This window comes from Culicoides brevitarsis, chromosome 3 (genome assembly GCF_036172545.1).
Source record: "Culicoides brevitarsis isolate CSIRO-B50_1 chromosome 3, AGI_CSIRO_Cbre_v1, whole genome shotgun sequence".
Taxonomy (NCBI): Eukaryota; Metazoa; Arthropoda; class Insecta; order Diptera; family Ceratopogonidae; genus Culicoides; species Culicoides brevitarsis.
This window is the reverse complement of record NC_087087.1, coordinates 14,781,494-14,804,360: the sequence shown is the minus strand read 5'-3', so window position 1 is coordinate 14,804,360 and position 22,867 is coordinate 14,781,494. Positions and strand designations below refer to the sequence as shown.

Genomic DNA, 22,867 nt, shown 5'->3' with positions numbered 1-22,867 from the left:
CTTTAGAAACAACTTTTGTTTTGGACTTTTTCCAAATTTTGCGTTTTCGATGTACAGAAGTAATTTGAAGTTTCACTGTAAATTGGAGGATTTTCCTCTCATATAAAAAAATCAATTTTTCCCGAAATTGTCCAATTTTAATTTTAAGTGTTGAAAATTGTTTCTGAGATTTAAAATATAATTTACAATTAGAATTTAGTGCAATTGCTTTAAAAAAAATGATGAAAATAGTGAAAAACCTCAACGAATGGTTTGCGTTTAATCCTTAGCGAGAAAAAAAATCATTATTTGCCATTAAATTTGAGATTAATTTTCGAATGAAAAAAAATTAAAAATTTATGAAAAATGTAAAATTTTTTGAAAATTTTGAAATTTATTTTACTTAATTATGACTTAAGTCAAAGTAAGTTTTTTTCCAATTGACTTAAGACTTTTACTTAACCTTAAGTAATTAAGCTGAATTGACTTTTACTTTTGACTTTAAGACAAAAGTCAAATGTCTTTTGACTAAAGCATAAGTTTAAGTCTTAAGTCAAATAGATTTGACTTTTGACTGAATAAGTTTTGCAGCCCTGATTCTAAGTAACGTGTTTGTTATATATCTCCTTACTGAAGTTAATGAATTGTTGCTCAGATTGAAAATAGAAACGTAAAAAAGGATTTTTTTATATGGCTTAATTTCATCGGCAGTAAGTTACCGTTCCAAGCCTTTAAGTATAAGGCGAATTATGGATTTCTTCAAAATGATGATGGAAAGCCACATTTGTTATAAATTTGTCATCTCAAACGGAGCATTTACGCTAAAAAACTATTTTTGTCGGAAAGTTATTGTTATGGAAAAACTCATGATGGAGACTTATGTTTAAAGATTGAACCTTCTGTATTGAAGGAAGAGTTGTTTCTGTATACGACATTTCTTCGCATTTGGTATTTTTCTGTTTCTGGTTCTGAAAAACTATCAGTTGTATAACTTTCTTTAGTCTGCTTTCTGCTTCTTTAGACAGTTATCTTTAATTATTACGTGAATTAGCAATGCCTTAAATAGAAGCAGAATTTACAACGGAAAAATATCTTTCGCTTCTTTGAATGAATGGCTTCCTTTAGATCAATTTTCTATTCTCTCCATGTCAATGAGGTTTCTATAGTTTCAGAAGTTTCCTATAGGCTCGTTTAAATAAGAGTCTTGTACCATTTATGACGCTGATCCATACGTTCTAATTCAGTTTCTCTTCTACGATCAATTAGATGAGATTACTCGAGTTTATTAATAATATTAAAGTAATTCTATAAGACACAAAATATTTTCAATGGACTTACCTGATTCAAACAACTTTCGAGTTCAACTTATGAATATTTTATTCTGTCTAACTAAACGTATGCGATACATCACCATACAGCATGATTTGTTGTTTACCATAAACTCCCAAAACTAATTTATTTTTCTTCCTCCAGAGTGAAAGTTTATTCTCCGGAAGTATTAAAACAATTGAAATTGACTCATAATTTCCATTCCGCGAATTATCTTGAATCCAGAAAAACATTTTTTTTTATAATCACAAAACTTTAATGGAATTTTTTTGTAATCTCCTGACTTACTAAAAAAAATCCTCTTTTTTTTCGTTTCAGGTCTGGATATTCGGCGACGTTTGGTGCCGCATTTGGCTAGCGGTCGATGTATGGATGTGTACCGCTTCGATATTAAATTTGTGTGCCATCTCGCTGGATCGCTATGTGGCAGTTACGCGTCCCGTTACTTACCCGAGCATCATGTCGACGCGACGCGCAAAGTCGCTAATTGCCGGTTTATGGGTGCTGTCATTCGTCATTTGTTTTCCGCCATTGGTCGGATGGAAAGACGACGTCGAGGTAAGTGGTTAATTAGCATCTCTAAACTTCTAAAACGATCGCACAAACAATCAAAAGTAATAAATCCAATTTTCGATTTTGAACAAACCGCACGGTACGTGACAAGATACCGTTAAATCGTGATTTTTCAATAAATTTTCCGTATCTTTGGTGTGGCATCTGTTTTTCTCGGTATCGCTTGGCATTTTCTAAGGAATGTAGGAATTCTTGTTGTTGTCTCTTTCTAAATATGAAGATTTTTTTTTCTTTTCTTTCATTCAGTTTTGTAAGAAAAACAGATTTCCAGATTCCGAACAAGCGAAACGTGCTCAATATCGCTCACAATTCTTTTCTGGTGCGTGTAAAATTTTTAATGTTGTTCCCTGTTGTTCCATTTATTATTTGTTATTCTCTTCCTCTCTCATACAATGCAAATCGCATTAAAGTGTTTTTTTGTTGTCGTATAATCGCAGGTCGATTTAAAAGCGATGGAAATGAACGGAAACACATCCCAGTTGTAACATTTACGACTATAAAATGGATTTTTGTTTTTTGTCTGTGTGTGTCAATAAGATCATCAAATGTGAAATATATACAACTGAGGAAACGGAGATGCCGATAAAATTGTAGTTTATCGCTTTTCGAACAAACAAACGACGACGTGAAACATGATGATGATGGTGTTTGTGTTTGATTTAAATTGGTAATTAGGTAGTTTAGGGATGTCGTTTCATGCGTGTTTTGTTTGTGTGTCAAGCTCAAGTGAGTGAGTAAATAACCCGAAAATTATCTTTTTAAAATGTTTGAATAGGATTTGCACGCGAAAAGTGTCTGTTGAAAAATAAAAAAAGAGAAAAAAAAATTAAAGTAGGCGAAAAATTTTTGGATTTATTTTCTTTTTAAAAAAACGCCCACGTGAGATACGGGAGATGAGATATGTCAATGATATCATCAGTATAAGCTTAAACTTATTGGAAAAAATTTGAGAGGGGAGAAGGATTTTTAAAAATATGGTTTGAGCGTATTTTTAAATTGAGTTTGATAAAATTTTTACAAATTTTTTAATTTATATAAATAATAAATAAAAAAGAGTTTCAATATTTTTTTTTAAATTTTAATTTAATTAAAAAAAATTAAATTTAATAAAAATTTAAATTAAATTAAAAATTATATTTTTTTTAAATATAATTATTTTTTAATTTATTTTTTAATTTATTTAATTTTAATTTAATTTTTATAATTAACAAATTATTTTTAAAAAAATTAATTAAATTTGAAATGAAATAATTTTTTAAAAATGTAATTCATTAAATTAAAAATATATTTGTTTTTTAAATATTTTTTTTTATCTCTTTAACTTTATTTTTAATTAATTAATTTTATTTTTTTTTTGTTAAATAAATTAAATTTTAACTTAAGGTTTATATATTTGTTCAGAATTTTTTTTAAAATTTTTTGTTAAAACCAAAGAATAATTTTGTATATAATTTTAATATTTAATTTTAGAAATATTGCCATTTATTTTTATTTTTTTTTCTACAGAATTTTAATTTTTTCACTCAATAAAAATAAAAATTTTGTAAAAAATTTAATAAAAATTGTTTTTATGTTTTATTTAAAACTTAAAGGAATTTTTAAGAACTCATTGAAAAAAATAGGAAAAAAAAACTAATTGAAAAAATTTAAAAAAAAATGTTTCTTGAATTTTTTAAAATATATTTTTAAAGCAGAAAAATTATTAAGTACAGACAAATTTGAAAACACAACAAGAAAATTTTGTTTTTTATTTTTGTAAATTAATTAAATTTAAAATAAACTTACATGATGCCATAAATTATCGTCGGTGTTTCCTTACTTAGCAACGCCTACACAGACATTTAAAACCTCATCCTGCCACGTGTTCTTCGAAATTTCCTCCCGAAGTAAAAAAGTATCAATGACGTAAATTTATCTTTTATTGTGCTCAAATTTATTTGTTTTGTTCATCGATGCTGCTGCCATCAGGTTAATGCGTCACAATTTTCTCACATAAGAATACGCGGTGGCATGAAAAAAAAAAGTTTGCAAAAGTAAACAATCAATAAATCACCCCTAAGGTGTAAATTTTGTCATTCTTTCATAAAGACGTCTTTATGTAGATTTCTCTCCCGTCGAAAGTATTTCTTCAACGCAAATTTTCCTAACAATGCGGATGAAAAAGAGGAAAAGATATCATCATAAATAATAGGATGAACTTTTTTTTTTATTTCGCTTTAGTTGTTTGTTTATTTCCTGGTTTTCTGTTTGATTTTTTTTTCAATTCTTTGAATTTATTGAAAAAAAAAATCGTTGCCCTGGAGAAGCTCATCGATTCGAATCCTTTGCTCGATGGATGATTGGTGAACTGGTTCTTCGTCAGACAGCTTATTGTCAAGCCATTATACGACCAAAAACTTTTTATCTGTTTATTAATCTCTATTATGCCGTTGTTGTAGTTGCTGCTGCCTCTGTCGTAATCCATTCTGCCCCATAAATAAACTCAACAAACATTTTCGGACATAAACAACCGCCATAAAGATAACAATAGGGTTTTCATGAAATATTATTATTATTCTTGTAATATCTAGAGCAGCGCCCGAACAGACGAAGGACAATCAATAAAAAAAAGATATCTACAGTCGTCATTCGTGTGTGTCTGTGTCGATTATTATTGTAAATAAAAGTTGTGCTCAGTTAATGATCTACTTAGGCGACCAAAGTCGTTCAATAGACGGAGGAAAAAAAATAAAACGTTTAAAACCTATCATCAAATAATTGTGTTTAAGACGAATTTATGTGCTACTTACGTTATTTTGCTGTTCCTGTTCTTGGCGTTTTACTCATAGAAGATGCCAGAAGTGCAGCTAGAAGATTTTTTTGAAAGGACAAAATTTTACCCTTTTGAGCCCAAAGTTTTTTAATTGCCCATGTGATAAAAAATTTGAAGAAATGGGCAAAACAGTTTTTGAGCTCAATATGTTAAAAATTTATTCGATTTGTAATTTTTTGAAGAAAATATCAATGATTGGTAACAATCAAACCAAATTTACAAGAAATTTCCTTTAATTAATAAAGTTTTAGAGAAAAGGGCAATAAATGGGCATAATTGCCCAAATTTATGCTTTTAATTATTGAGCCTTTGAAAAAGTTCAGAAAAGTTTTATATAGAAACTTGACTTAAGATATTTTGAAGAGATGGGCAGCAATTGGGCAAAACTTCTCTATTAACCCTAAAACTGCCCTTTATGATCAAAAGTATGAAAAAATGGGTGATAAATTAATAAATAAACTCTTCTTAAACTAAAATTTAGAAAATTATTCTTGACAATAAAATTTATGAAGAAAAGGGCAAGAAATGGGCAAACCTGCCCAAAATTTGAAAAGTTAGTCTTGATGATTAATAATTTAAAGGATATGGGCAATAAATGTGCAGGAATTAACTCTTCATTGAGGTCAAAAGTTAACAAATTGTTCTTAAAAATCGAGTTTTTGTAGAAATGGGCAATGATTGGGCAAAATGGGCAAAATATCTTTCTTTAGCCCAAAATTGTAAACTTTGCCCATGTTAATGAAAATTTCAAGTCGGGTAAATAAAGGGCAAAAAAATTTCTTGATAAAAAGTTTCAACTGGGCAATGCCCTCATATTGCCCTCCTACAGCCCTTCACACCTGCCTAAGACGAAATTAAACCTCCTCGACCATTGTTAAGAAATATTTCATCCACTTTTCCGCTCAATAAAGTTAATCGGTAGAGTGGGGCAATTCGTTTTATTTTATAGTCCTTATCCGTGTTAGACAGAGATTATTATTGTCTATCACCTTTTTCCTCTTAACCGCTTACAACATGTACAATCGCCACTATCTCGTTTACTCTTTTTTTTTCTTCCTCAATTCAATTAGCGCAACACCGCCGTTTTACTCTAACGGTTTATGATCCATTTCCGCAAAAATCCTGCAATCCTTTTAAAAAATCACAAGTTTTTTTTCCCGAGAAATTTATGACAAGAAATCCTTTGACGTCATTTTTCACGTAATTATCCGAGTTGTAAAATCTAAAATGTTCCATTTAATGTGATGCAATTAATGTTATATCCCTCGGTGAGAGAAAAAAAACGAAAGAAAGAAAATGTCGAGAGGAAAAGAAGCAAAAAAAAAATGTGGAAAAAATGCTGTTCTTGGTCATTAGTTTTATCGTTTTCTTCATATTCTCATTTATTTTTATTTTTTTTTGTGCTGCGCGCGTGTACATCGTTTTCTTGCACTTAAAGCTGACAGCAAGACGACACTGCTGGAACATTTTTTAATCTCAGCAGAGACATTTCCTTGAAATGATAATTATTTGAATTGCATCATTCTCCGCATGCCGTTGCATTGTAGCTACCAGCATTTTAATTTCAATTTTAAAAGTGAATAAATTCTTTTTTTGCTTTTCTTCCTTGTTTAGTGCTTATCTTTCTTTTGCACTTTATGTTTTGCTTTTAGTACGTTTTGCTGGAGTGCAGGCGTCGTTTTTGTGTGGGCTTGAAGTGAAAAAAAGAGGAAAAAGTTAAAAGAGTAAATAAAAAGCTGCTGTGAAACTTTTTTCTTACCTCTTTGACGGAATTAGCATTTTTTAGTGTAATTAATTTTTTTTCGATGCATTGTTCTAAAAAAATGTGAAATAAAACAAACTTACAGAAACGTTTAAAAAAATTCAAAAAATAATTAATCAAAATAAAAAAAATTATAAATAAAATATAATTAAATTAAAAAAAAAAATTAATAAAATTAAATTAATTATTATTAATTAATTAATAAATTAATTATTAATTTAATTATTTAGTAAATTAAAAATTAATTTATAAAAAAATTAAACAAAAATAACTTATCACTTTCAATTAAAAAATAATATTTTGTAATTTAATTAATTAATTTAAAAATTTATAAAATTAAAACTTAAATTAAATTGTGACAAAAAATGGAAAAATATTTATATTTTCACAATTTTTTTACATTAAAATTACTTAAATTAAATAAAAATTAAAAATAAATAATTTTTTTTTAAAAAAAATTTAAATATTAAATTTACAAATAATTTTCAAAAATCATATAATTTTGATTTTTTTTTATTTAATTAATAAAATTATTTTATTAAATTTAATTTAATAATTATATTAAAAAATTTAAAAATTATTTGAATTTAATCAAATTAAATTATTTTTAAAAATTTGAATTAAAAAAATTAAATAATAAAAATTGAAAAGTGGATTATTTAAAAGTTAAAAAAATTTAGAAAATGAAAAAAATTTATATTTTATTATTGAAAAATTAATATTTTTTTTAATTTGTAATTTTATTTATTTTTTTAATTTTTTTTTTAATTAAAAATTGGATTTACTATTTTTTTTTTTTGAAAGAGCGCTCAAATTTAATTCTCATAAAAATTTTTCTCTCCTGTTTCATTAAAATTTCAACTCTATTTTTTTTTTGCAAATTTTCCAGGTGCCATCTGAAATTAGTTTTAGCAATTATACAAATTACTCACTGTACGAGCCAACAATTCTTCCTGCAATAAATCCGCCGTGCCAGTGGACATGCGAGTTAACAAACGACGCTGGCTACGTCGTCTATTCCGCATTCGGATCCTTTTACATTCCAATGTTCGTTATGCTGTTCTTCTACTGGCGCATCTATCGGGCAGCGGTACGCACGACACGGGCCATTAATCAGGGATTTCGCACAACAAAAGGTAAGAAATTAATTGTTTCCAATTAAAAATGATAATTTTTATTATTTTAGAGATATTTGCTAGAAACGTTAGTTTTCCTTCCTTCCTCCCTCATTTTTAGAGTAATAAATTTGACCTAGAAAGACCATTTTTAGTATCTCAGTCAAAAAAAAAAAATCCATAGAGACCCTTTTTCCGTTATTATTATAGAAGTACTTACTTTATTCACTCGATAAATCCTTGGTCCCCTTTGAAATTTATTGCTGTGAGCACGACACGATAACACAAACGTTTTGCTAGAAGACACTCGACTCCTTTTTACGTTCTTTTTTTTTGTTCCGAAGATTTTTGTGTCATGTCATGTCGTAATGAATTTAGCACTCGAACCCCCGATTCTCACAAACGATTTGATGGAAATTGACCAATTTTTTTTGTTTTTTTCTTGTATTTTAACATTTCTTAGTGTTTCCCTTTTTCTCTAATCTTCTACTTCCTTCTAGATTTTTTCCTCCATTTACGTCGACTTTTTTCTTGTTGTTTCTGTAAATTTAGAAAAACTTTAGAAAAAGTCAAAAAAAAAAAATTAGACGAAAGCCAAAAAAAATCAAAAACCGTAAGAGACAAAGGTTTTAATGTTTTGCACAAAAATTTTTGTATTTTTTTAGAAATTCTTCCCTTTTACTCATTAAACTTCCTTCTTAAAACATTTTCTTCTTTCATGAACTTTTAGAACTATTTAGAACGAAAATTTCCTTGTACAAAGGTCATTAGCGTGGTTTCACTAATTAAATCACTTAAAACTTAATCATCTCGTGCGCGGAGTAAAAAATGAACAGCAGACAAGTCATCAACTTTTAATTTAACCGATTAATTGAGTGAAAAACGAAGAGGCGAGACGCGACGTCAATGACACAAAAAAAGCATCCAGGGGGCCTTTTTGATGTGTTTGTTGTCTGTGTGTGTGTGAGATAAAACAATCATTAATTGTATGTTCATCAAATGTCATGTTATCGTCGAAAAAATTATACGTAATTGAGGGTTATTGACATTTTTTTCGCATGAAATAATTTCGCATCTTCATCCGTCGTAAAAAGTGAATGAATTATGTAGAGAGGGAGAAAAAAAAATATGAGATGCTTTTGAAAGATGATATTGTATTAAAAAAAATTGAGTAAAAAATTGTGGAAAAATTTTCCGAATTTTCCTTGAATTTTCTTAATTTTTTTTTGTTGAATTTCTATCATTTTTTAAGATTTTTCGAGGTTAATTTGATTTTTTATAATTTCTAGATTTTGTTTAAACTTAAAGTTTTCTTTAATTTTCAATAAGTTTCCCGAGTTTTCCTTTAATTTTTGATTTGATTTTTTTTAAATTTTTTTTAGAATTATTTAATTTTTCATTATCTTCTATCATTCATGAGAGTTTCTAATTTTTCTTTAAATTTTTATTTAAATTTTGATATATTTTCTTACTTAAAATGTAAACATTTAAGATTTTTCTTCAAATTTTTTTGAATCGAATATTGCGATTTTTCATGAATTTTCCTTGAATTTTCTTAAAATTTATTTATTGTTGAGTTCTTATAAATTTTTTTCTTTATTTAAAAATAATTTCATTTTTTATAATTTTCGGAATACTTTTTTTCTTATTATTGTTTTTTTTAATAAAATTTTCTTTTTTTCCGAATTTTTGAGTTTTTCAAATTTTTCTAAAATTTTATTTGATTTTTTTCGAATATGTTTTTAGATTAATTTAATTTTTTATGAGTTTTTTCGATTTTTTTTTTTAATTTTCATATATTTTCTTCAATTTTTCCTTACTTATCTTCAAACTTTAAAAAAATGTTAAATTATATTTTTTTATGAAATTAAAAAATTTCTTTCAAATTTTCCTAAATTTTTATATTTTGATTTTTCATGAATTTTCCGTTATTTTCTTAGAATTTCCATAAATTTTCTTTAATTTTTTTTTATGTTTAGATTTTTAGGATTTTTTAACATTTTAAATTTTTCAATAAAGTTCTGTCTTTTTTCCAAAGGTTTTTAATTATTTTTTATTTTTTTTATAAAAATAATTTTTTCAATATTTCAAAATTTTTATATTTTTTGAATTACAATTTTTTTTATTTTTCATTAGTTTTCCAATAATTTTTTTTTATATTTAATTTTTTTAATTTTAGTTTTTTAAATTTTCTTTAAGATTTTATTTTAAATTTTTTAAAATACTGATTTTCCAAAATTTTCCTCGAAAATGTACATTTTTTTATGTTGTCAAAAATTTAATATTTTTGGATTTTTCCTGAATTTCAATGATTTATTTTCGAATTTTTCATATATAAAATATTTTTTTTTTGATATATAAAAATTTTAAAACTTTTAATTAATTTTTTTAAAGTAAAGGAAAATATCAAATTTAAAAACTCTCTTAAGACTCTTTGGTTAATCTCAAAGTTTAACGAACGAAACAGACAGACAAAAAGTTCAAATGCGAAGAAACTGAAATGCGGTTTACGGAAACCGCAGTAAAACGAGATGTCTTAAAAAAATGTTATTTGGGAATCATAAACAAGCCAAGAACGTCTCAAAAAGCAAGAAAAAAAGCGATAAAAACTGTTTTTCCTTTTTACATTTTATTAATGTTATAAAATATGCTTAAAAAGCTATTATCTATTTTAAATGTTTCAGTTTTTTTGGCGGCATCGTCGGTTAAATCCCTGGAATTTTATTTACACAATCAAAAAAGGAACATCATTATCTCCCTCTTTTTTTATGATATCTCTTCAGTAACGCTCATTTATCTGCGAAAAATTTCGCTGTGACTTTGTGAGTGATAATAAATAAAATAACGCGTTGTTCTTTATCAAAATCTCCCGCGCGCAGTGTTAATGGTTTTCAGCCTACACACTTTTGCGCTCTCTCGCGGAATATGCACATCAGTTACTCCTTTCGACACACACGCTTTTTGACTCGCACACAAAGTTAATTAATTTCAAAAAGCGATATTTTTGCGTGGCTTGGAGGTAATCAAACTGCTAGCGTGCCAGCCAGATGCCAGGAGGCAACAAATGTGCTTACACATGAAATTAAATACTTAAAACAATTGAAAGTTCTTGCAATGTGTGCGCCTGGAAATAATAATAATAATAAGGGAGAGAATGTTACAAATGGGAAAAGAAACGAAGCGTGTGTGTTGTGTGAGTGTCGTAATTAAGATTATATGTGAATAAACTTGTTTAGTGAACTGGCCTGGAAAAATTCTTTTGCAAACGAGTTTTATCTTTGTTTAATCCGGTTACATCATTATTACGGGAATTCTTTTTTTTCCTTTCATTCGGATTTTCTTTTGTTATTTTTTTTTCTGGAAAATTTCATTAGTGACAGATAGTTCATTGTTATTTTGTTGAAGTTTTTTTTTAAATTTTTGTTAAAAAAATTATTTTTTAATTTTTATATTTATTTTAATTTTTTAAGAATTAAATAAAAAATTAAAATTTTATTAAAAATAAAAAAATTAAAAAAAAAAAATTAAATTTTCATTAAATTAAAATTAAAAAATTATCAAATATTTATGAAAAAAACAATTTAAAATAATTAAATTAATCATATTTATTTTTTTAAATTAAATTTTTGAGAAATTTTATACTTTTTTTAATTGAAACTAACAGTTTTTAACAGTTTTTGAACGCTTTTTAGCAGTTTTTGAACACATCATTGAACGAGTAAGGGTACGTGCAAAAAAGTGACGGATTTGACCAAAAATTTTGTTTTTCAATTTTCAAATGTTTTTGAGCTTATTTTGAAAGAAAATAATCAAAAAAGTAATAAAACATCAATTTTTCGTCAAAAAATTAATCATTTTAGTGAGAAAAGTCGAAAAATAAGCAAATTCGTATTTTATGATTTTTTCACGAGAAATGAAAAAAATTTCTTGAGAAATCGATCTAAATCAATAAATAGACGCCTAAAAACGATGTGCGAGTCCTTTTTTCTGAATTTTAGGCACTAAATCGATCAAAAAACTGCTGTTCAGTAAACTACACAAGGGTGTTCAACAACTATCACGAGTGTTCAAAAACTACTAAAAAATAGGACTTTTTAAAATCGCTTTAATTTAGGGAAAAATTAATATTTTTTGGTTAAAATACATCGTATTAGACAGAAAAAGGTCCAAATTTACCAATTCAATCGATACTTTTCACGAAAATGTTAATTTTCATGTATATTTTCCTTAATTTCTGTCAGCGTCTCGTTAATATTGAACAACTGGTAACTGACCCTAATTCAAAAAAATATTTTTTAAAAATTAAATTAAAATTAAATAAAAACAAGATAAAATTAATGAAAATTTATTTATTAAATTATTTTTTAAATTCAAATAAAATTACTTGCAAATTTGAATTGGATTTTTAATTTTTGTTTTAATTTAATTATTTTTTTAAAAATTAAATAAAAATAAATTAGAATAATAAATTAAATAAAATAAAATTATTTATTTTAATAAAAAATAAAATCTTAAAAATTTACAAAAATAAATTTAAAAAATTGCAAAAACTTTTTTACAATTTTAAATAGATTTTAATTTTTTTAAAAAAATTAATTTAATTTAATTTTTTTTCAAATTTAAGTGAAATAATTTTAAAATTCTAAAAATAAAATAAATTATTATTTTTTTTTTATTTAAAATAAAACTTTAAAATTTACCAAAAATAAAAATTTTCTGTAAATAAATTATACGTAAATTTTATTTAACGTATCAAAATAAAGAAAAAAATCCTTTGAGTCTCACTTCAACTTGTAACTCATTTACGCCAAAAAAAAAGCACAAACTTAGACAAAAGAGACATTAAAATGAATCGAAACAATTTTCACACAACAAACTTGTATGAATGACATTCACATATGCTTTGTTTTGTGTGTCAAATTGTTTCTCCATACGCTCACTTCTCTTACTTCTTTATTAAATTACAAATTCATTATTTTCCGTCTGCATTATATGTTTAATAATAATAACTTTGAATATGTTTGAAAAAACTTTTCTGTCTATGAATTTGTGAAAAGGAGAATTTTTGTTGCAAACTGAGATTTAGTGCAAAAATACTTGAAATATTTTTAGAGATTTGTTTTTAACATAAAAGCGAGAGACGTGAAAAGAATTGAATTACGACGAACAAAAATTTTATAATTACACACCGGAGAGATGGCAGTCCATTCCCGAAATGAATGGAAAACTTGATTATCATAATTGTGTGGGAAGACAAATTCAATTTAAATGCTTTCAGATTTTTTTTTGCGCTCTGGACACAAAATACTCGGAAATCTGAATTTAATTAGATCGCCATCACAATTAGAGTAAAAATGTACCTTTTTGAGACGAACATCCTCATTTCATGCCAAAAGACTTGTTTTAACGATTGGTAATAAAAATCCCTCCTTTTTTTAGTATCTTCACAAAACGTGGCCCATATCGCATCTTTTTCCGGGTAAATACATGAGAAAAAGTTGTAACCCATGTGTGATGACGACAGCAGCATGACGAATGTTTGAAGAAATCTTTTACTATCACTCATGATGATGGCTTTGATTTTATCGCACCTGGAACCCGCTTTATTTGCAAACAGCTCAAACTGCTAAAAAAACAAGGAAAGAGTGCAAAAATAAAAGTTTTACGAGGACTACATGACTCACGACTCAATTCAATTTATTTTTGTGTGTCTAAAGTCCCAAGCTAACGAGAAAAATCACATAATATTATAACTATCATCATCATGGAGAAAATGTGCGGATGTGTGTGTGTCACATATGCAGCTCGTTTCGCTTTAACAACATTCTTGCGTGATTTCGTGATAAAATCGCAGTAGCGCTATAAAGAGAGACGAGTTGAGGTGATTTTTCTTATGATTAATGATGTCTGTCTGCTGACTATTGACTTTGCTTTATTGAAATTGCGATTTAATGTAGTTGAATCATGTTGAAATATGAATAGTTTGAAAGAAATTTTATGTTATTTAAAGTTAAAATTTTAAACAATGAAAAATATTTACATGAATTATTTACAATTTTTGAATTAAAAAAAAAAAAAATAATTAAATTTAAAGTAAAATTAATTTGATTAAATTTATCTTATTAATTTAATTAATTTTTAAAATTTTTAATTTAAATAAATTAATTAATTTAATAATTTTTATTAATTAAAAAAAAATTAAATTTAATTTAAAGTAAAATTAATGTGATTAGATTTAACTTCTTAATTTAATTAATTTTTATAATATTTTCTTTTATAAATTTTAATTAATTAACAAAATTTAATAAAAAAATATAAATATTGACCTCAAAATCTCCAATTTTTGGTGAAAACAAAAAAATATCCGGTAGATGGCGCTGTTGTATATAAATTTATGTAACGCAATAACTTAAACTTTTTTCATCAAATTTGTCAGTATTAAATTTTTGGTTGCTCATATTAGCTCAAAGAAGGTTTCTGTACTAAAAATTTAAGAAAAAGTCAAATTATTAAAATTTATTAAAATAATTTTTCAGATTTATTGCGTATTTTAATTAGAAAAAACTCTTTTTTTAAATTTAATTTATTAATTAAATAAATTATAATTAAAATAAATTAAATAAATAAATAATTATTAAATGAAATTTAATTAAATTAATTTTTTAAAATTTTTAAATAAATAAAAAAAATTAAATTAAGCATGTAGAATGTTATGCTTAAAATTTTTAAATATTAAATATTAAAATACTAATAATAAATTAAATAATTATTTTTGTAATTGATATTTTAAATAAAAAAAAACAAAGAAAGTAAAATTCCCGCTAGAGGTCGCTATTTTTTTAAAACCATACGAAATTTGTAACGCAATAACTCAATTTTGCTCTTCGAACTACTTTCTTATTTATTTAAAAGATTCCGTTAAAGTCATCTGAAGGTTTTTGCACTGATAAAATTTAGAAAAATCGTAAAATATTATAGAAAATTGCCAAAATTTGAAAATGAAATTGATTGCATAATTTTAGGCCTTTATAATTAAATTTTTAATTTTTTTTTAGTAGAAAATATCTCAGAAAAATTTGGTAGAAAAAAACATAAGTCATAGGCATAAAATTTAACCTTTAAAAAATTCAAATAAAATTTTGTAGATATGAAAATCAAAACTAAAATATCGAAATTTGTTTAAAAAAAAACGAAAATTTCTTATTTAAGAAACTGAAGTTTGTTAATTATACTCATAAAATACGCTCTTATTACCATCTCCATTAACAAAAATTCCCGTTAATGACGTCCCATCGCTAGTTATTTCCCCATTCACACAAGTATATATTTTTTATTAAAACATCAACAACAAATCCCAAGTGTTACTTAGATGGCTGCTGATATGTGCTCTCTTTGACAACTTTCCGCCACATCGCTTCGTTCGCTCCAACGACAAACTCAAATGGGAGGCGTTATCATCGTCGTTCGCTGTTCATTTATGATTGTTTCTTGTCACATACACACACGATTTATGTGAATTGCAATATTTCTTTGTCACGGCAATATAAATGCACGGTTATAAATTTTTATCGTCTTAGTTTCCGTATAGTATGAGTTTGTGAGTCAGTAGCGACAAATAATATTCTATTAAACGCCATAAACGCGACGAAAGAAAAACATAATAACTGCTTTATTTATCTTGAAATCAGATTAAAAGTGTGAGCAGGCGTGCGACTTTTATTTTATGACTTTTGTTCTTGTTGCAATAAAAACACTGGAGGCTAAACGAACTTTTTTTGCACACTGATTTCTGTATTTTTTCTCTCTTTCTCTTTCGAAAAATATAAAAAAAAAATTCCCCGTGTATGAAGCATGTCACCCATATCCTGAAATGAAATGGAAAATTATGAACAATAATTACTCAATAAATTTAATGTAAATGTGTTAAAATTATAACTTTTTACTTGTTTTTTCACTACTTTTCCTCTCTATTGTATTAATAACTTGTATAAATTACGCGAAATGCAAATTTGTAATTATAGACCGTAAACAAGCATTTTTAGGGCGTTCTTAAGGGAAGGTCATATTTTACTTAAAAAACTTGTAGATTTTTTTTTCTTTTTAAAACTTTTTTTGTGTGTTAGAAAATTGTGAAAATTTTATAATATTTTTTCTTAACAGTAAATTAATTAAAAAAAAAAGTATTTTAAAGAGTTTTTCTGTAATAATAAATATTTTGAAAGAAATTTGTAACAACACGCAAGCACAATTATCCTCAAGTAACATGTGTGTGAATGCATTTAAATACCTTCAAAAAGTAAGTATTCCCATAAGTTTTTTTTTTCTTTTTTTAACATTTTATGTTCTTTTTGTACATTGTTTGCAACATATTAGAAGCATTTTGCAATTATTTGTATTTTGATGCACTTTTGAGAGAAAATTTTCACTAAAAATTCCTTTTTCCAAAATTCTTTCACAATTTTAACTTTTTAATGTTTTCTATTTTTTGGCAAGAATCTGAATAAAATATTTAAGAATAAGATTTTTGTTTGCATATAATAGTCGCTTTTTATAAAAATTAAATAAATTCGGAATATTTTTTTTTAAATAAAATAGACAAACGTGTTAATTTTTAACTTTTTTAAAAATTAAAAAGTTGAAAATTGTCAAAATTTGCACTGGGTTCAAAAATTTTCGTTAAAGAAAAAAGTTGGGTCCCGTATTTTCTAAAGAGCTGAATTAGGCAAAAAATCCTTTGTGAAAAATTTAAGATAAAAAAAAAATGTAAATTAAAGTCAAAACCGCTCTAAAAAAATTTAACCCAGTGCAAAATCTGATAATTCCTTCAATTGATTTTTTCTAAAAGTAAAAAGTAACACGTACCCCTAAAAAATTAAATTTTGCAATGAAATTGTAAAAAAATGGAGACGCCTGGTTTCTAGTTTTCACAATTTCATTGCATTGCTTTTTACGAGCTTTCACTCATATATTTTTTGGCATTTTTTCCGTTTTCTCGTCTCGTTTCAGGCGGCAAGCAAAAAGGTGCATTTAACGAGCAATTTGACGATGCTCCCGTTTTGCTGCGCATTCATCGTGGCAAGCCCCAAGACTGCAGCAACAAATCGAAAAACAGTAATTCGAGTTTCAATCGTCAAAATCCCCCAACGACGACAGCATCAACTGCCGCATCTCGTCGCCACGAAAAGATTAAGATATCCATAAGTTACCCGTCAGCAGAACAATTACCGCCGAGCCCAACGTCATCGATGAATTCTGGGCGATTGCACTTGATATCGTATGGCGGCGGAAGTTCTCATGGGACTTCGCATGAGCAACAGCAGCAACAGCAACAACAACGAGGCGGAAGTCTGTACAATTCCTCGACGAGTGGCAATAAAAATCAGAGCAAGGGAATGTTGCACAGCAATAGCCAGGATAACGATTGTTTGAGTCGAGAAATGTCAACGCAGGGACGTCACAAGAAAATGGGAAAGCGAAATATCAAAGTCCAAGTGAAAAAGTTTCGTACCGAGACAAAAGCTGCAAAAACTTTGGGAATTATCGTGGGTGCTTTTATCTTTTGTTGGTGTCCCTTCTTTACGGTCTACGTGATACGAGCTTTTTGTGATCACTGTATCGAAGATCTGCTCTTTAGTGTGCTCTTCTGGCTCGGATATTGCAATTCCGCAATCAACCCACTCATCTACGCCCTCTTTTCCAATGACTTCCGCATTGCCTTCAAACAAATCATCTTTTGTACGAAACAAACGGACAAGAGTATACGGGTACTTATCGAGTCAACGGCAGCTAACATACCATTTTTCAAAGCGAAGCTCGCACAAAATATCGCCCCATCGACCTACCATCGTTCCACGGACGACGATGAAAATGATTTGGAAGCGATGGAGAATGACTTTGCTACGTTCAGGTGACACTCGTTCAGTACTTCTGTGGGCACATCGAATGCATCTGTGGCGAGTTTTGCTGGCGAAAATCGATCACGTTCGAGCATTTTTAGTCCCGAAGATGCATCAGCAGCTGCTGGAGGAGGAGGAACAACATCTATCGAGTGTGCGACGTACAACAGTAATTGTCTCTCCACGCTGCTGATGAGACATTCGAGCACACGAAGCGGCGCCAAAAAAATCCACTTTGGCGGACCAATCACTAAATTATAATATTCATAAAAATATTTACAAAAGAAAAACCGTGAAACACAATCAATATATTCTTATAGAGAAGAAAATTTGAGTTAAATTGTTATTTGTAATCAACTAACCGATAAGGAAGCTAGGCGTTTGTTCATAAATACTTGTTGTTATCTATATTAATATTATGACATTTTGCCAGATGGTGTGCTTCTTTTGGCAGACGAGCGATGGAAGAGTCAAAATCTTTCGTGTTGTGTGTCAAATAAGCACTGAAATATACAAATTCGGGTACCCTATGAAATAAAAAGTGATGAATTTTAACCCTCAAGTAGTAAGCTTAAAGCTTTTCAGCTTTAATATGAGAAAAGCCATTGAGCCATGTTAATTAATTTCCCTTACTTCAATGAGTATAGGAGACTATGATTTATCTGAGAATCTACTTTTGCCATTTGATTGTTTTAGTCCTTGAAATGCCAAACAAAATATGATTGATTGGATCTATGGTAATGTTGATAGAAAAAATGATTAATTAATTCATTCAGAAGACGACAAATCCATATTCGAGCCTCCTACAACTTTTTGTATTTTTGTTAATTCGATAAGATTTCTTATGTCAATATTGTCAGGTCTCCGGAAGATCGAATGTTATATAAGTAGGACTTCTATTAAAATGGCTTTAACTAAACAATCTCGATGTGTAAAAAAATGTTCGACAGCTCCATCCACGAAACCACAGGTTAACTTGGATTAAGGTTTTAAACTTGTAACCCCAATAACTATGAAAACTCAATCAATTAATTAAACAATCGCTTTATTTTTCCAAAATTATCCAGAATATCGCCAGCACGTCTATCTCCTTTTCTCTCTGCCACAAAAGTGGCAGATCCATCTTTAAAATATGAACCAACCTTAATGATATTAACATCCCATTACCATCCGAAATAGCAGATGAGAGATGAATGCCTTCCATGATGGGCAAAAAAGAACACAAATTTAGTTTCGTTGCCCAAATTACCCTGGATCCGCCCTTGCAAAATGAGGGATTATATGGTTGCCACTCTGGATCCAAGATGGCTTGATAAAATTTAATGTTGTAATTGATGATTCTCAACAAAGTCACAAATGATACAAATTAAGTTTCAAGTTCACAATGGACAATATGATCAATTTTTGTCCAAAGCAATCCAAATCATAAATTGAAACTTTTCAAACCTGGTATCTTGAATCCTGATGTAAAGTTCATCTCTTTTCACTTCATAGGGTACTCGATCTCATTCGACACACATTGATGTGTAAATAACAGAGAAACAAAAAAAAACATTAGTAAATAATAAATATAAATGGAAAATGACAAAAACATCTTCTTACGTTTCTCCATCCTTTTCTTTTGTTGTGTGAATTCCCAGTTGCGTGTCTCTTCGGATGCCTTCACTATTTACTTTTTTATTGGGGTTGTCATTTGCGTGTTTTTTTCTTCTTCGACTCTTATTTGTTCGACTTTTTTTTCTGTGTGTGTGATTGTGGGCTGATGATGACAATTATCTCTACCACATGATATTTATCAAAGCAGCGCGTCGTAGCAGCGGCACTCAAATTGATGGTATTTGGATTGCGTTTTGATGACTTGTTAATCAATACAGTTGGAATCCACGTCACAAGTTCGCTGTGGAAATTAGATTACAGGGGAGGGGCAGATGACAATCTAATTTGTGTTTCAACGTCATCAAGTTTTATTTTCTACTTTTTTTTTGTTTTGTTTTTTGTCTTCTGTACTTGGAACCGAACAACTTTAACATTGTTAAATTGTCATGCATGAACAAAGTTGTCATCGTTAATGCAAGCATTCTGACTGATATGTTTTCCTTTTGTCTCTCTCGTGTCGTTGTCTTCGTCGTATTCGTTGTTATCCTCATTGTTAATTCATACAATAAAAATATTTTTCTGCGTGCTTTTCTTATCAAAACATTGTTCAATTTTTTGTTCGTTCTCTTCTTTTACGAGTTGTGGTTCGTGCAACTTGGATTCTGTGAAAAATTTAAGTTTCTCAATTCAAAAAAAAATTGTTTAAAATTTACGATATTTTGCTTTAAACTTTAAAAACTGAATAAAACTAAAAAATTCGCACAGCAGCGAGATAAAAATCCTTGCAGCACTTTGTCGTAAATCACGATTGCTGAAAACTTTCTTAATTAAAGAAAATAACAAAAATAAATAGAGTGTGAGTGCAGCAGAATTATGTTATGAGTTTATGACAGAATACCGTGAAAAGTTTCAGCTTTTTTTTCTTTCTTACAAACCATAAAGTTGCTGCATCGTCTTAGATAGTCAATAGAAATGCATTTTTGAGTGCAAACTTTTGTATCTTGTTAAATAATTGAAATACTTTGCATTCAATGCAGCGCACAACTTTTACCTTGTGGTCTTTTGATTTCAGCCACCGCTTTTTTTCCTCTAAATAAACCTTTACAAAATAATAAAAACTGATTTATTTTTTTATCGTGTTCGGAAATGAACGAACGAAGCATCTGTACAAGATATTTTGTTTTATATTATTTTTTTTTTACTTTTTTCTGTTCTAACGACACACACTAACTTATATTTAGTTTAGAGAGCGAAAAAAGAACGAAAGAAATGGTAAAAGGAGGAAAAACATTACTTTAAAATGAAAAAGATAAAAATAATGGCTTTTACAGTTGTAGCAATTCACAAGGCTTAAATATAAGTTAGGAACAGAAGGTAGGAAGATGATATTTTTGCCTTTGGAAGACAAAAAAATTACGGAGGTGTGTCGTCATATCGTCGACTTTGTTCAAGCGTTTTCAGTGGTTTACAACCAGTGCAATTCAAATTGAGGTACTTTTTGCATCATATGGCTTCGTTTGTTCAACCATTGAAGGTTTAGTTGAAAGATATTTTTCTTCAAGCCCAAGCCCAGTTAAAGTTTTTAATATTGGGCCAATTTAGTTAAAAAAAATCTCAATAATATCACAGGTTGAGTTAAAAATACTGATGCAACGGTTTAACGTAGAATTTGTCTCAAAGTTAGTTTAAGAATTTTTTTCCATAAAAGGAAGGCTGTTTTCGGTATTATTAGATGATATTTTTATTTTTTAAAATTTATACTTACCAATTTTTCCAGAATCATTTCTAAATTCGGTTCCCCTGAAAAAAAAAAAAAAAAAAAAAATCATTAAATTTTTTACTTACCAAAATTGAACCACTCTGCATCCCGAAACGAAAGCAGCAAAAGAAAATGCAATAAAATAAATTTATTTAAAGACACAATTTAAATTGTCTGCGCTTTCCCACTATCTCCATACAGCAGCAGAGTTGTAGCTTCTATTTTTTCCTATTTATTTGTATTTGGAATCAGATGTTCAATTTCGAGCCAGCTCACAAACAGAGCAAAAAAAAGTCGTTGTTATTTAACTAAAAATAAACATTTCATAAGTCAATTGTGTTTACCGTCGACGACACTGATTGTTTGTTATCCTTCGTTAACTCCTCTATGCCACGTCGATTTTGACCCATTTTTCATGTACTTTACTCCCATTCCGTTTTATGGACTATTTTATTTATCTCTATTTTCGGGAGAGGTAGGTGCATAATAATAAAAATAAATGTCCGGGATGAAATAAAATAAATATTTGCTGCAGTTTATCTTTTGCTATGTGTAGTAATAGTAAATTTTTATTACGATCATCATTGCATTGGCGTTAGTTTTCCATCCAGGTCATCCAGGTTTGCTAAAACTGGAGTTTGTTCAATTAACGATTTTTTTTCCTTGTTAGAAGAGTTGCATTTAATAGAAATAAAGACTTAATTAAAAACATTCCCTTCATCATTTCACACACGGGAGACATAAATTAGAACGTTCGGTAGAATAGAATAGTTCGCAGCTGGTAGGGTAAGTAGAGAGAGAAAAACTATATTCAAAATCACGACGACGGCAGTGACATAAAAAAAGCAATTTCTAGTACGTTCATTCCCATTATAAATAAATAAAATACAAACGCGAGTTGTAGCAAAAGGTAAATAGAAATTGTTGTAGAAAATGGTAAAAATATTGATTTACCCCTCGGATGACGTCGGTTTTTTGTCTAGGTTATTTTTGAAATGCAAACAGCTCTTCAGCTCAGTAGCTGTTAGCTGAAGTATTTGTAATGAAATTCTGTCTAAACGTTATGCAATTTTACTCTGTGAGTTGAAAAAGGAGAAAATTTAAAGTTTTTGTTTGATTTAAATTTTTTCAGATGTTTATTTAAGTCTTAAAAATTCTTCACTTGAAGCTTTTAAAGTGCTAAATTAACATCTTAGAAGAAAATTTAAATATATTAGGGATTAAATTAATTCCTTAAGTGTTTAAATTAACTACTAAGAGGTTGAAAAAATCCTTCAAGGCTTTATTTTAACTTCAGAAGAGATTAAATTAACTCCTCAAGGAATTAAAATAGTTCTTCTGGATGTTAAATTAATCCTTTGAGTAGTTAAATTGAATTCTCAATAGTTTTCATAATCCTTCAAAAATTCAATTAAAGAAGTTAAGTTAAATTAACTTCTTAAAGGATACTGAAAAACTTTTAAGAATTTCATTTAACTCCTCAAAGGATTAATTTAACATATTGAAGACTTATTTTAATCCCTTAAGGAGTAATTGTAGTCCCTTCTGGAGTTAAAATAAAGCCTTAAGCCAACTTTTCAGAAGCTTAAATTATTTTTTTAAAGAGTTAAATTATTCCTTCAGCATTAACTTATCAGTAACTCTCTGAGGAGTAAATTTAGCTCTCAAGAGCTCTTTAAATACTCTCGGGAGTAAATTTACTCCTTTTCGACTCACAGGACATGACATTGAACAACGAACAGACACAAAACCAAACAACATGCAAATTAATGTAAATTTTTGTGTAGATTCTGGAACATCAACGTTATCTGACTCGTAAAAGTTACTCATGTAACTATTTTTTTTTTGTTCGTTTTAAACGCGATTCAATTGTTTAATGGACTGACTGACTTCATTGAAAGCAAGGTAAAGCTTATAAAATGTGACCTACGGTGAAAAATTTGACTGAAAATCGACGTAGGCTTTTTCCCCCGTAAATGAAGACATTTTGACATTTATGACGAAAAGTGAGGTTATGTAAGGATCTTTCTTGGTTGGAAGGGAAAA

The 22,867-nt window shown here is 28.0% G+C and overlaps 2 protein-coding genes across 2 annotated transcripts in view; both read left to right on the top strand.

Moving 5' to 3' along the window:
- LOC134833726 (BAG domain-containing protein Samui) overlaps window positions 1–22,867 on the top strand; it is a 161,206-nt gene that overhangs the window by 114,031 nt on the left and 24,308 nt on the right. The gene's annotated exons all lie outside the window — the stretch shown is intronic.
- LOC134834889 (octopamine receptor Oamb) overlaps window positions 1–22,867 on the top strand; it is a 30,593-nt gene that overhangs the window by 6,506 nt on the left and 1,220 nt on the right. Inside the window, exons 2-3 of the mRNA XM_063849692.1 lie at window positions 1,627–1,866; window positions 7,345–7,591. Coding sequence (XP_063705762.1) covers window positions 1,627–1,866; window positions 7,345–7,591 — 487 coding nt within the window. The remainder of the gene's footprint in view (window positions 1–1,626; window positions 1,867–7,344; window positions 7,592–22,867) is intronic.